This window comes from Camarhynchus parvulus, chromosome 6 (genome assembly GCF_901933205.1).
Source record: "Camarhynchus parvulus chromosome 6, STF_HiC, whole genome shotgun sequence".
Taxonomy (NCBI): Eukaryota; Metazoa; Chordata; class Aves; order Passeriformes; family Thraupidae; genus Camarhynchus; species Camarhynchus parvulus.
This window is the reverse complement of record NC_044576.1, coordinates 27,330,291-27,345,309: the sequence shown is the minus strand read 5'-3', so window position 1 is coordinate 27,345,309 and position 15,019 is coordinate 27,330,291. Positions and strand designations below refer to the sequence as shown.

Sequence of the window (15,019 nt, the reverse complement as noted above, 5' to 3'; positions counted from 1 at the left end):
ATGTTTTTTAGGAGGACTTCTGAAATGCATGGCTTATAAGTGTTATAATTAAATGGGCTTAATAGTTCTACCAGGCAGTATTCAACATGAATATTTCTGTTCATCAAAAGCCAGTTCATTGCTTGATTTAATGATTCCTTACTTGGCATTTAATACTCTGCTGCCTCGTTAGAAATGGTTTTTTGCTAACAAAATGTAGCCTCTAACTTTATATAGGAGGACATCAAAGGAAGGGAAGCCAGACAGGGGGAGGGAGTCCCAGTAGGGAAAGTATTCTGTTGCACTTCACCAGTTAACCTCTGACAGAAACCATCCATGTGAGGAGAGTCAGCTGATGACAGGAAAGCTCGAGAGTGCACAGTTAGACATTCAGAAGTTACAGAGGGGGAGTGGGAATCTGAAGTAGTGGGTTTGTAGAGAGGGATAATTCCAGGAGATCATGAGGTAAAGAGTTTTACTTATCCATGGTAAACTCAGAGGCAGGGCAGCATTTTCAGCCACGGACCAATTACTTCCTCAGAGACAAGTGGTTTTAAATGTATGTATGTTATATATACATGCAGAAGGCTTTATGTAAAACCATGTCTCTGTTGGGCAGCTGGAACCATTTGACACTTGGGAACTCACCTCAAGAGTATGAAACTGCTGTGGAGCATTTTGTGTTTGGTCCAAAGGGTATTCTGGGTTGTGTTTGTTTTGTCCCTTACTTGATGATCAGCAGAATTTCTTGTAACATCATTCTGGAAATAGCCCAGTTGTCTCCTGTGATCAGATCTAAATATGTATGTCAGCAGCTGTGGCATGAATTAAGAATTTGTAATCCTGGAATATTCATTAATAGATTAAAAAACAGATCACAAGTACTCTTTGTTAACTGATGGTTTTGAATTCCTTACAGTTTAGGAGACCAGTTTGTTCAGAATTTTTTTTTTCAACAAAGGGATAATTAAGTATCTTTTTCAGGTAAATGCATGCCTCCCACAAAATCATGCATTTTGTGGCATAAAATACCCACCATGTAATAGTATCTGCAAACATGTAAATACGTGTGAGACTGTTAATTCAGCAGTTCTGACAATGTAACTTCTGAGTTTTGTGTTAGAATGTCAAACTAGGTCTGAGTTGGCTACAGACAGGTGAACTGGAATTACTGCTGAAAATTGAACTTTATAAAGAGCATGGGCACAGATACCTGTTACCTTTCTTTAAAAAAATCAGGATTCTGTTTCTTACCAGGTTGTGAACCTCATGGGTACTCTGAGAAATCCATGAAATGAATAATATCTCTGTGTTTTCAGACAAATGACTGGTGGGACTATCTGACTGGAAGTTACTGTATTCCATTACCTTAAAATTACTAGCATTTACAATTTCCTAGTTTCATAGAGTTACCATATGTCCCATGTCATTATGAACCACAACAACCCTAAAATGCTGAAACAAGCAGTTTCCTCTCGAGGCTGCTGCTTGCTGTTTTGGAGTGAAGTTCCACATGCACAACATTCCTCTTTTTTTTTTTTTTTTGTAAAGCTTTCATGGATTTTTAAGGGTTTCTGGCTTCAATAAAGCTTGCAGATCGATGAGCAAAAACCATGTTTCTTGAGATTGAAAACAAGCAACCAGAAAACCCCACTACTGATGTACCTTTTTAAATTTTTTTTTCTTTACAGATTGATTAAAGAAAATAAAAAGCATCAGGAACTGATTTTGGAAATTTGCTCAGAAAAGGACAACTTAAAAGATGAATTGAAAAAACGAACAGAAACAGAAAAGCAGCACCTCAGCATTATTAAACAGGTACAGATAACAAAACAGAAGTGCTGGTTAGTATTTCACCTGTGTCACTGTTGCCACTGTTGATTTCCATGCTTATTATCCTAAGCTTTTTAAGAGGATAAATCTACTCTTGTATTCCAAGAAATTGTCTAAATGCCTTTAGTGAATTTGGATAAGCTGACTTTCTGGATCCCCACCCCATAAATGTTCTTTATCTGGAAGTCTCTGCTGTGGTAGTAGCAGGTACTAAATACAGGCATTTTCTCAGGGGCTTGTTAGAACCCCAGCAGGCCAAGGAGGACCATGGTGTGTGCATGGTGGAGGCTGGTTTACTGTGGGAGGAAAAGGCTTCACAGCAGATGTCACTGCTTGGCTGTTACCAGCTATCTGCTGATGTCCCTGCAGCTGGCTGGCCAGCTTTATAAACTGATTACAGGTTATATCTTGGAAATCTGGCAAGAGAAACATTTAAAATATTAATTTCTGTTTGTCCAAGTGCTGGTGACTATCCTGGTTGTCAGGTTTCTTTGTTGGTGTCTGCATCACACAGAGATCTGTTCACAGAGCAGGGTGTCAGGCTTGAAGTGTTCTAGAGGAATATATTCATGTAATATATTCATGGTTGATTTCAGAGAATATTTGAATATCCATGATATGACTGAAAAGTGTTATTTTTAGGCTACAAATTGGAATTGCTTGTGCCTGAATAAACCAGTATGAGCAGCTCCCTCATTCTTTCTTGGCTGTATTTCCATGGTAGCTGTGTCATGAGTCATGTATGATTTCTTGAAGCTCTGTCATGCTGCAGTTGCTTTATTCCATTCTGAAAAAAAGTATTTGTGAAGGTATTGGTGATACTACATGCTTGCAAGTGATTTCAGAAAATATTCTTTTGGACTATAATAGTTTTTATATGACTGTTTGTAGCACTTGAGCTGTAAGAGACATTGCAGAGAATCACTTGCATTTTTTTCATTTGTGAAGGTGGTGTTTTATTGTTGGAATTTCTGTGTTAGTGCATTATGGTAACTTCTACGTAAATGAAAGCTTGGCTGCACTCACAGCTCTAAACAAACTGTACCTGCCTGCTTGTACATGTGAAGCTTTTTCTCTGGCAAATGATGCATTTTCAGAGCTGAACAAAGTGTGGTCAAGTCATGGTGTGGTAACAGAAGCAAATTGGGTGGTTCTTGCCTCTTACACAGCAGCTTGGGACTGCACAGAACGTACAGTACTGATCCTGGGATCCTGCCACTTCTCCTCCAAAGCAAACAAACAAAAACAAAACCCCCAACCTGGGTGAGCTGGCTTTCCCCTGGGACAAGAGGAGAGTTGTGAGGCACAATTTGAACAAGGTTTGGGCAGTGTCACAGCCTTTGCAGGCACCACACTGCTCCTGCTGGATTTGCATGACTTGGCAGGGAGCACACTCTGGGAGGTGTTCCAGTTAACACTGGGGATTATTCTTCAGCTGGATCAGGTCTCTGACTTGGTTCACTAGGTGGCTAAAAAAAGTGCCAGCATGATGACTAAGCTCATCTTTATTTGCTGAGTGATTTTTTTCAATGAATTAATTCCCAGTCCATTTCAGTATGAATGCATGGCTGCTTTGCTGGCATGGTGAAGGATATGACACAAGGATAGGAACAAAAGGATGGAAGGTGAAGCAACCTCAGATAGCAGCCAGCTCTTCTCTGGCAGCTCTCTGACTTGCTGTCAGTCTGTTATGTGTAGTAAATTACCGTGCCTGGTGTTTTATTTGGTTTGAAGCATCTTCACTGTCACTGGAGATGAGAATTGACATCTTTCATGCTTTTGATACTCATTCAAAGCTAGATGTTGATATGGGTGGTTGCAGCCTGATGAGTGTAAAATACAGGTAAATATCTATTGAAGCATCTAATTTTATGTGAAATGTGCCTGCCTGTATAAAACATGATCAAAGAGCTATTTTCCCTATAATTATATATCATGATGTTGTATTTTAGCTGGAAGCAAGAATAGAAGAGCTTAATAAAGAAGTGAAAGCTAGCAAAGACAGACTTGTAACTCAAGATGCAGCAGCCAAAAATACTATTCAGCAGTTGCATAAAGAGATGGCCATTCGAATGGAACAGGTAATATGGAAAAACTCAAACTATTGAACATCTACATTACTGAACAAACTTGGTTCTTGTAGGAAACATACAGGATCACTAAGTAAGATAGAATTTTCCAAAATTGGAGCTGCTAGTGTGCAGTTACATATGCATTTTGGATAACTGTCAGCAGTGAATTTCCAAATAGCTGTTGACACTTCAGAATGCCTGATAACTCTTTTAAAAAATACCTATTTTTATATGTATTGAATTCAGCTCTCAAGGAAATCTCAATTTTCTTTACCTGTGAGCTGAACTTGATTCAAAAGGAGCTAAAATCTGGCAGTAGCTTTTTTCAGACGGGCTGTCAAAAAATTAATATTTTTCTCAATTCCAGCACAAAGCTCTTATTTTATCTTTATGTATTACTGAAATCTGGGATTTTTTTTTCTTTTTAATATCATATTATGCCAAGTATTTTCTCAGTTATATGTATTCTAAAGCTCAGTGTCTGATTTTATTTATTTTTCCTAATTTGAAGCAGAACTTGTTAGTGGTGGGGTGGGGGGAATCTATAAAAGTAAGCCACTGGAAGTGATCCAGCTGCAAAATAAGCCACTGGATAATGATTGTGCAGTTGGCATGTGGATGAAGCAAAACAGAGTACCAGTACTGAGTATTTGCAAAATTTTGTTCCTAAACATTATACTTCTTTCCTTCTAAAAAACAAATTACTCATGTATTGATAACTCATTTGAGATGTTGAGCTGTGAAGATGCAGCTGTTACAATATTTATTGTTAGAAGTAGAAGTAATTTGAGTGCTTAAGAGGAATTGAATGTTAGTCTTTGTCAAACTGGAGCTTTTGAGTCCTGCCTTGTTATGCTACTCTACTGCAATACTAAAAAAATCTTGTTAATTCTGAAGTACAATGATTCCTTGTGTTTTGGTGTTTTTCAAGGCAAACAAGAAGTGTGAGGAAGCTCGGCACGAGAAGGAGACGATGGTGATGAAATACGTCCGTGGGGAGAAGGAGTCGCTTGACCTCCGAAAGGAAAAGGAGGGCCTGGAGAGGAGACTGAGAGATGCAAACAAAGAAATAGAAAAGCTTACAAATAAAATCAAACAACTTTCTCAGGAAAAAGGAAGATTGCACCAGCTCTATGAAACAAAGGTACTTCAAGTACTGCTGTGACTTGATTAAAAGCACTGTCAGAACAACCCTAACACTTGTTTGCTGTTGTACTTGGTAAAAGAAACCTGTTCTCATTTAGTTTCTGCTGCACAGCTGTGAAAGTGGCTTCCTTCCAAGGGAAGGAGAAAGTTACTCAGTTCTCATTGCAGTCTTTTTGAAGTTCCTTTTAATATTTCCCTGAATATTAATTTGCGAAACATTAGGGATTTTTTTTTTGTTTTTTGACAAAATTGAGAAGACAGCTTGTTTCAGTTGTCTAGATTTTGAAGTAACTTCTATCTTCAGATTTTTCTTAAAGATTGCAGTGGCATTAAATTATTGCAGTCTTTTTTTGTTGTTTTTCTATGTTTCTCTGTATTCTCTTTTGGTAGTCCTTCACAGCTATGTTTTACAATTCTTGTGGAAGATTCAAAAATTAATAAATGACTAGAAACTATGCTTCTGAAACAAAAATTGCCTCTGTGATGCTTTTCACAGATATATACTATTAACATATACTAACAGTAATGCAGCCTTACATTGCTGTTCAAACCACAACACTAATGGGGTTTTTTTTCCACTGGATTTAAGCATTATTAGGCATTCTGAAATATGTGCATGATTTTTCAAAACCCAGACATTAACCAAAAAAAAAAACCAGCTTGATAACTGGAGTTTTATTCTAGAAACACTAGATCACTTAATTTCATAGGTTTTTTATAAAATTTTCTCAGGATGGTGAAGCCACTCGACTCAACAGAGAAATAGAAAAATTGAAAGAAGAAATCAATTCTCATGTTATCAAAGTAAAATGGGCTCAGAACAAATTGAAAACAGAAATGGATTCACACAAGGTGGGTGAAGTGATGCTGATATCATTATATGAAAATATAGTCAGAGTAATGTAGTTGTTGCAGTATTTACTTTTTATGTACTGTTCCTAATGTGGTGTTTGTTTAATTTGAATACCTGCAGCAAAAGTCAGAATAGTGCTGTCAAATAGTGATACTGAAATGGAAATGTTGAAGGAATGTGAAGAGAGGATGTACTGCAGCATTCTCTTTAATTTGGTCTTCAAATTTTAATTTGTTGTTAAGTTTGTGTTTTGTGGGGGGTTATTTATTTGAAATAACTTATCTTAGTTTTTAAGTGATAGAGTTAAATCTGCTGTCTGAAAATGTGCATGGCACATAAACAAGAGATCCTTTTGTTGGGCCTTCAGTGTTGGGTCAAATGCAATTACATAAATAAACAGCTGAATGGAAGCAAGGGGAAAATAGTGTCAGACTTTTTGTTTTGTTAATTCTTTTCAGACTGAAAGGGCAGTTTTATTATGAGTAATGTGCTTCTCAGATGAAGTAAATGGCTTTTACTAGGTTTAACCTGTTCTTTTAATTACTGTTTTTGTAGGAAACCAAAGAACGCCTCAAAGATGCAATGACAAAATTAACTGAAGCAAAAGAAGAAGGAGATCAGATAAGGAAAAACTGTCAAGAAATGATAAAATCCTATCAAGTAAGCACATTTTCTCAAGAGGTCAAATTATTGTTTAGTGCCTGAGTCTTCTTTTTCATTTCTTTTTAGCTTAAGCTATAGCAGGAAAGAATTATCCTGTGCAAGCTCCAAAGCTGAGATGAATAGTGACTGGTTTTTTACTTTACTGGAAAGTTGTTAAATAAAAGGGAAAAGGTTTATCTTGATTGGCATGCAGTGTGGGGGTCTTTCTTGGCATGGTCAGGATTATCAGAGGTATACTTACAGGAAAGACTCAATGATGTAAAGAGCTGTCTGGGCACTCATAGAATAGAATAGAAAGGGAAACATAAAACTGTAAAACTCTACTTAAATTTCTTCAATCCCTTTAGGAGTCTGAAGAAATCAAATCAAATGAATTGGATGCAAAATTCCGACTAACTAAAGGAGAACTAGAGAAACAAATTCAGGAGAAGTCTGATAACCTAGAGGTAAGTATGTGTTACGTGGTTAAGAATTCTATGAAATTATAATTTTGAGAATCTTATTTTAAGCTGCTTACAGTTATGCCACATTCTTTGTGTTTTGTCTTTTTTGGTGGTCTGATACTAAATCCCAGGTGTCTGCCCTCCAGCATTGCTTTTTTGGAGGATATCTTCAGGTACTACCTTGGATTCACTTTTTAAAAACAAAGTTAGGGGGAAAATATGATATAGTGAAAGTGAAATAACTTCTCTTTCTTTTATAAACATGAATGTTGCTGTAATTAAAAGCACAAATTCAGTTGAATCATGCCTTTCTCCAACCAGTATTTTGCTAAGATATATGGCAAGGAGAGACAAGGACCAGCCTCTGTTCTTTCTAGAGACTTGTTAGCCCCAAAGTGAAACTCTCTAATGTGTCTGCTCACAGCTCATCTGTGCATGTGCCCTCTTCAGAGGTGACCAAGTGCCAGTTTGCTCAGAGCTTTCCTAGGGCCTGTTGTACCATGGATTTGTGTACCTAAAACCAGAGTGTGCAGTCTCAGTTTTCTTCTGAGTTCTCTGGAGAATAAAGAAATTTTGAGGTTTTGCTTTCCTTTCGGAAGAAGTAAACCCAGCCTTTGGGGTACCTGTTCTGCCTCAAGCCCTCTCAGCTGTTGTGATGGCCTGTACCAGCCTAAATTTTTTTTTTTTGAGGTGCCACTGTACATTTAGTTTTCTTAATGAGCCTTTTACCCTCTAAAAAGGTGCATCATGCAAAAATAAAAGAAGTGGAAGACTTGAAGAGAACATTTAAGGAAGGCATGGATGAGCTTCGAACACTGAGAACAAAGGTAAAGTGTGCTGAGTTGGATTGGGGTGGGGCTGAAAGCACAGTGCTGGGTTTTTGGAACAAGAATACATTCCACTCCTAATTGTACTTTTACTTCTTCAGGAATAAACAGTGTGAGTAGAGATTGGCTGGCATGAGACTAGAAAGGATCTCTAATTGTCGACTTTGCATAGCCTTTTTTAGAAAGTAGGAGCTGATCTGTAACACAGCAGTTCATCACTGTGCCTCATTTGGCTGAAAAGTTGAGAAACATTTTAGATTTGTAATCCTGCAAATGTTTGAAATCTTCCAAATTTAGTGTAAATGAAATACTAATACTACCTAAGTTTTGACCTCTGGTAAGAAGGTCATGGTGTGCCTAGTTTGTGGACAGTCTATAGAATAGAACTCCAGTCCCTCTCTCCAGAGCAGCTCAATAGGACTGTGGAAAAAGGGAGGGAGGCAGAGTAAGGGGTTGCTTTGGTAGCTGGGGAAATGTCGTATCTGTGGACCCTAATACATTAGGCTGATAAGTTTAAGCCTTTGGGAAAAACTAATGTTAATCATGCTCGTTGAATTTAATTTTGTTTGTTTGTTTGTCTGACTCTATTTGATCTGAAATACTTTGGGATATTGGTCTAAGTTACTTGGAACCACCAAAAAATTAACACATGAACTTTGTACAACAGTCTAGACATATGATCAGAATAATTTAGCTCTGAAGTTTGTGAAACTAAATAGTTTCTGGTTTTGTTTTTTTTTTTCCATTTAGGTAAAGTGTCTAGAGGATGAGCGCTTAAGAACAGAAGATGAGTTATCCAAGTATAAAGAAATAATAAATAGGCAGAAAAGTGAAATTCAGAATTTGCTGGACAGAGTCAAAACTGTAGATCAACTGCAGGATCAGCATCAGAGGTACAGCTGTGCACTATGAGTAATGATTTAAAAGATTTTCTGAGATGTGGAAGGGTTTGTTTAATTGAAGTTATTGATGCTTTAAATGTATTGTAATTTGAAGAATGCCTGTCTTTATTTAAATCAGTGTTGCTAATATTGAAGGTAACCTTGGTGGCCTCTTACAAACCAAGGGGATTGAGATTGATAAATCTAATTTAGCATCTCTCATTATTAGAATAACAAGTGCCTGATTTCCAACATACTCTACAGGAAATTGTCTTCTAGGTGTCTGCTCAGTGCTTGTTTTATTGGAAGATGGAGGAGAGCAATTAAACTGGAAAGACAAATTGCTTTAAAATTGTGATAGATGAATGGAAGTATTTAATGGAAAGAATTTTACTTACTTGAGAGATGCTGTATTCAGACAGTGTGAGGCACTTGTCTTTCTAATGGGCTGGAATTCATTCTGCTGTGTTGAAGTTCACTCATTTAAGAATGTGAGGGAAATAATGTCAGGGGAGGACTGGGCTCATGCACGATTCAGGAGTGTCTGAGCATGGTCCTGTGACTGTGGGGAACACATGGACTGGGATATGTAAATGCTGGCCCCTCTGCTGGTTCCACTGGTGCTGCATAAATGGAGATAGATAAATGTCAGATAGGCAGAGCCACCCCTGTGTCTGTCCCTCTCGTTCTGGTAAACAGTTTTTATTTATCAGTGTAAAGTATTTCCATAATTATAGGCCTTCCTCAGGGCTTAGCAAATTACCCACTTTCCATGTGCTGTGTGCCTGTCACCTGTATTGTCATGTTGTCCTCAGCCTTTCCAGGGAAACTGCTCTGTGCTGGAAATTGCTGGAGCCTACACTTGGATCAGTAACAGTTATTTTTCACTTGGAATCTTGACAAATTAATTAAAGTGACTGTGATCAAAGTGTGAAACTACAAATGTGTGTTTCCACTTATCTTTTCCTCTCAGTAATTGAGATATGGTTAAATATGTCTCTCATTCCTATTCATTTGGATTTTTTTTCTTCAGTATCCTTCCCATACAACATTTATTATCCCTACATTAAATTTCATATTGTCTTTTATTTCAATTTCAGTGCAGATATCCTGAAACGTATAAAGGCTATATTATGTTGAATGTTCAGCTATGTTTGTTCATTGGAAGAATATGATTTTAGGTTGAATGCTGGGAAGAACTTCATGGCTGAACTGGATACTGATCACCTCCAGTGTTCCCTGGTCTCCTTCATTTGCAAAATTTAAGGATAATTTAGACATCTCTTTTAGAATGGTCTAAACATTTAATTTTGTCTGATCCAACTCTGATTGCTAGGCAGAGCTTTCTTCTGTCATGATGAAACAACATATTTGAAAATGTAAAATACAAGCATACATGCAACCTTCTGGCACAGGTTTTTAAATGGGAGCTACAGGTGATTGCAGCACAATTACAGCTGCAGTCATTGCAGCACAAATGACTGGGTCTCAGCTCTTCTTGGAGAAGCAAACAGTACAGGATTGTTGATTTAAAATGAATTGGTCCTCCTCATAATTACACTGTCTGTCAGGAGATTAGATGAGATGTGTGCTCTTGCTTTGTGTAATTTTAATTTTAGTTTTAAATTTGAATATACGCACTGCCTGTGAGAAAGGTGAGGTTTTTTTCTGCTGATGTTAGAAAGTAAAGCTTTAGAAAAGGTGTATCAAATTCGATGATGGAAGAATTAATGAACTAGTATTGCAAGAGCAAATAAGAGGGAGGTTTTTAGTCTGTAACATTTTTAACAGCTATTAAATTTTGGAATTTAATATCTCAAACACTTTCTGTAGAATGTTGATGATAACTGAAGATGCAGCATTTTTACTCAGATGGATTGGATGTGTGAGCCTTTTGGTAGAAACAAAAGCTTGTAGAGGGGAAGGACTTGTTTTTGGGGGGGAGAAGTAGTGGAGTAAGACAGGCCCTTTGATTCAGAGCTGCAGGGCTTGGATAAGGACGTGTCAGGAATCACCATACTGCTGTCCTAGAGAAATCCAAACTGCATTATTTCCCTGCTTCCTAAAGAGAAGGCCTCTTACAGATTGGCCACTTTGTTGGGTTTGCGAGCCTTCTTCTCACCCACTAGGTCTGGTTTTGGGGGTTTTGTTTGTGCCCTGATCTGAAGGTCATGTATGGAGAAGTTGAAAATGGAGAGCTGGCCTTCCTTGAGGAGCTAATGCCTGAGTGTCCTCTGTGGGCTGCAGAAATCTCTCATTTCAGCACTGCAGGTGTTGTGAAACAAAATGAAAACTCCCTTGACATTTAAAATGATCCAGTGACTAACAGCTACCCCAGGGTCATTAATTGTTCCCCTGCCTTATTTGGACTTGACCTGAATGCTTTTATTGCAATAAACTTTGTATCTTTAAGCTCAGGTTATCCCTAATGTGATACAATTGTTTTGACAGAGATGAACAAGAAATCAATGCTTTAAAGGAAGAAATAGATGGTTTCAATTCTCTGGTTGCTGATCTTCAGAAGGACATTGAAGGTAGTCGGAAAAGAGAATCTGAGCTATTGATATTCACTGAGAAATTAACCAGTAAGAATGCACAGCTTCAGTCTGAAAACAATTCCTTACAGAGCCAGTTGGATAAGCTTTCTTACAGTGAAAGAGAGCTACAGAATCAGCTGGAGTGTGTTCAACAGACTAAAGATGATCTGGTGAGTACAGTGGGCTTTTTGTTTTTGCAGATAAAGATGTAGCACATGAATACCGCCTTATATTCATTTACCTAACTGCAGTTTCTCCTTGAGTTTGCCATTAGTAGCAGTGGGATATGAACACCTCATGTTCCCAGGCTGGAAGAACTTTTGAGGCACACTGCACTGGAATGAGGAGGTGTCACTGTGTTTCTCTTCCTGGTTTTTTGGGAGCAGAGAGTTGTTCGCTTTCAGATTAAATGAAACAGACAAAAGGTTCTAATTTGCCTGTGAAATTTGTTACTGTAAATTGTTCCTCAGGTCCTGTTTGTACTATGAGATAAATACCATTTTTAATAAACTTAATGTGTTGTGGAAGGTGATGTGACTTTGTACTGTATCATGCAGAAGTTTTGGAGGTAGTTGAGGAATCTTACTGTTCATGTGAAATGCTAGTGTTCAGCCTGAATAATAAAGTGTGAATGATTCCCAGGTGAAATGTGCAGTTAGGGATGTTGAGCATGTACTAGGATTAGGCTGGAATTTTTTTGTGTATGACTGAAAATAAAATCCCAATTTCAGGCTGTCAGGTTACAGAAGGAGGAGGATCAGAGGAAGTCAGAGGTAGAGGTGCTGCAGGCTCAGCTGGCCTCAGAGCAGGAGGAAGTGTCAGCCCTGAAGACCCACGTGGATGAGCTGAAGGATGACCTGGCTACCCAGAAGCGCAAGCATGCAGCCAACCTGAAAGACCTCACAAAACAACTTCAGCTAGGTGGAGATTATTTTCATTTATGAGACAGCCCCATCTATGACCCCCTCAGTGTCTGGTAGAGATTCAGGTCCTGTCTGTGTGTGCTCACTGCTTGAGTGTCACCCTTCAAGCTCTCCTTGTCCCTGGAGACAATGAGAGTGAGCAAGTTAGACCTTGTGGAAACTGCAGTTTCAGGCCTTTGTATTAATTTCAGTCTAAAATGTAACTTTTGAAGTGGGCTTAGACATAAAATGAAATGTTTATTTCAAAAGAGCTTAGTCTTTGTTACGATATATCTGACTCCTGAAATGTCACCATAGATACATATGGATCCTGGTCTGTGTGGGAGTATATTCAGAAGCTGCCAGAAGCCTCCTAGTTGCTGACTGTATCAGGAATTGCTGGTTATTTTTTTTACCAGAACACTTAAGTTTTTAAAGGTGGATATGGAGAGACTGATGACTAATTTTGTCTGCAAATAGAAGTCATCAAATACCCACCAATGCATGGATAGAAAATAGATTTGAAGATAATCAAATGTGTTTGAAGTGTGTTTGAAAGAAGAGATCCTGTTGGCACTTTGCAAGACAGGTTCCATGTCCCTTTTTGCACATAAGAACAGCTGTGTGCTTTCCCTCGTGATCCGTACTGAGTGAGTGGTGCTTCTGGCTCAAGTACTGCTGTAGTGGCAGTTAGGAGATGCTGGAACAGAGTTGCCAACATCAGTAGTGATTTACATGGCAGACCTAATCAAAAGTAAAATCAAATTGAAGTCTTACTGGTCCCAGTTAATCCTATATATGACATTACCCCTTCAGCTGGCAAACACAGCAGTGTGTAGGGATGGTGGTGGGTGGTACCTCCAGGTGCTGCTTGAGTTTGGCTTTTAGTTGCTGCCATTGTCTTTCAGTTGTCACATTGTGTTAAATTAGTGCAGGTCAGAGATGATTACAGGTTCTATATGTTGGGTAACACTGTAATTTTTAGTTCTTACGCTGCTATTGCTAATCATCATTTTGTTAATACTTTTAGCACGGAGGAAATTGGATCAGATGGAAAATGGTAATTATGACAAAGAAGTCAGCAGCATGGGGAGCCGTTCCAGTTCATCAGGTAATGGAGCACATAGCAGGGCTGCCAAACAGCCCTTCAGTCTTAACAAGGTTGCCACAGTGTGCTTGCTCTTTATGTGGTTTGTGCATATGCAGTGTGTGGGCAGCCTCCCATTAAAACTGACAAAATAGCCTCTAAGCGCCAAAGTGTACTTGACTGACTGCAGTTGTAGGTGCTTATTATCAGATTAAAGTGTAATGTTTATGATGTTTATATATTTTGGTTCTTTTTAAATACCTGCCTTTTTTATTTCATTGCTTTTATGTTTGGAGGAAGCTCAAGAGGACTCCAGTTTATACATGCTCCTTTTACATGCTGCCAGAGGCAAAATAAAAATGAGCAGTGGCTTCCAACATTGTTTAATTGCCCTATTGACTGTATTGTGACTGTGTAAATGAGAAATCAATTAGCATCATTAGAGACATCAGTAGGTTTATGTAATATTCATTACTTTCTATCCAGTTAGAAGTAAAGGAGTGATCTTTAGCACTGAAAACAGCATGTTTCCTTCCTTGGTATCTTTGAGTTTCAGGTTGGGTTAGTTCTGTCCAGATGTCCTGTAATCTCACTGTGTGAGAGAGACAAATGCTTAGAAGGAACAGCAGAAAGTAAATACTGTGAGCTCGAAGTGATCAGTGCTGCAGAGTGTTCATATGTAGGGCTTTTGTGAGTCTGTACAGTTTTCATAGTATTGTAATTTTAGTTTACTCCAAACCACACATTTAAAATCAGCTGTCTTGTGCAAAGTAAATGGACATGAAGGTGTTTAAGTGGGAATAAGCATTTCTGAAGGGAGCACACTTACACCAGAGGCAGTGCACCCACAGGAGGGGGTTGCACTGCTGTCCCAGCCTGTCTCATTTAAACACTGCAAGGATCCTTTAGAGAAAACCCCACTAACATAAAGGGAAACTGGCATCCCGGGGAAGGTATCCTCAGCTCCTGACAGCACTGCTCTGCTGGGGGCACTTCACCTGGTGTAAGCTCCAGAGGAGTTGTTACAAACTCTGTGGTGTTGGCAGGGTCCCTGAACGCGCGCAGCAGCACCGAGGATCGCTCCCCCGAGAACACTGGCTCTGCAGTGGCTGTGGACAGCTTCCCAGAGGTGGACAAGGCTGTCCTGGTGGAAAGAATACTAAGGCTGCAGAAGGCACATGCTCGAAAAAATGAGAAGATGGAGTTTATGGAGGATCACATCAAACAGCTGGTGGAGGAAATCAGGAAAAAAACCAAGTATGTTCTGTGTTCTGTTCATGCAGGTTTTCAGTGTTGAGCTGATGCACTAGACAAGTAAGAAAACAAATTGTTGTAGTGAAAATGTTTAAAACAGTAAAATATTGCAGTAACAGTAGATTTCAAAGATGGAATTCGTTTTGTGGGAGTTTTTTTCCTTCTCTTTTCCGAGCAGTTATAGTAATTGCCAAGTTTTTGGCAATTAGTACTATTACTGAATTTTTTCAGGAGTAATAAACTGACACAAGTGGGTTTTGGTAGTGAAATGGTCAGCAGGTGGCTGATTTGTGGTGGACTGCTGCCACTGGCTAACAGGAGAGTCCATTCCCCTCATGTGCTTAAAAGGGTGCTGATTGTGTTTGTTCTGGAAGGAGAATCTGCATTATTCCAGATGGTACTCTGGTATACACATCAAACAAATGATGTATCTGAGCCAAAGGTGGTCAGTGTTTAATGTGTGAGACAAGATTCCACTTCAATGAAAATCTCATCTTACAGGGTAATGTCTGGAACTTCAGTTAGGAGGGTAAGAAATGCTG

The 15,019-nt window shown here is 38.7% G+C and overlaps 1 protein-coding gene across 2 annotated transcripts in view; it reads left to right on the top strand.

Moving 5' to 3' along the window:
* CCDC186 (coiled-coil domain containing 186) overlaps window positions 1-15,019 on the top strand; it is a 35,442-nt gene that overhangs the window by 14,965 nt on the left and 5,458 nt on the right. For both annotated transcript variants that reach the window (XM_030951143.1, XM_030951144.1), the window contains exons 3-14: window positions 1,671-1,797; window positions 3,765-3,893; window positions 4,816-5,028; window positions 5,763-5,882; window positions 6,439-6,543; window positions 6,894-6,992; window positions 7,730-7,816; window positions 8,567-8,709; window positions 11,149-11,404; window positions 11,966-12,155; window positions 13,167-13,247; window positions 14,270-14,480. In XM_030951143.1, coding sequence (XP_030807003.1) covers window positions 1,671-1,797; window positions 3,765-3,893; window positions 4,816-5,028; window positions 5,763-5,882; window positions 6,439-6,543; window positions 6,894-6,992; window positions 7,730-7,816; window positions 8,567-8,709; window positions 11,149-11,404; window positions 11,966-12,155; window positions 13,167-13,247; window positions 14,270-14,480 — 1,761 coding nt within the window. The remainder of the gene's footprint in view (window positions 1-1,670; window positions 1,798-3,764; window positions 3,894-4,815; window positions 5,029-5,762; window positions 5,883-6,438; window positions 6,544-6,893; window positions 6,993-7,729; window positions 7,817-8,566; window positions 8,710-11,148; window positions 11,405-11,965; window positions 12,156-13,166; window positions 13,248-14,269; window positions 14,481-15,019) is intronic.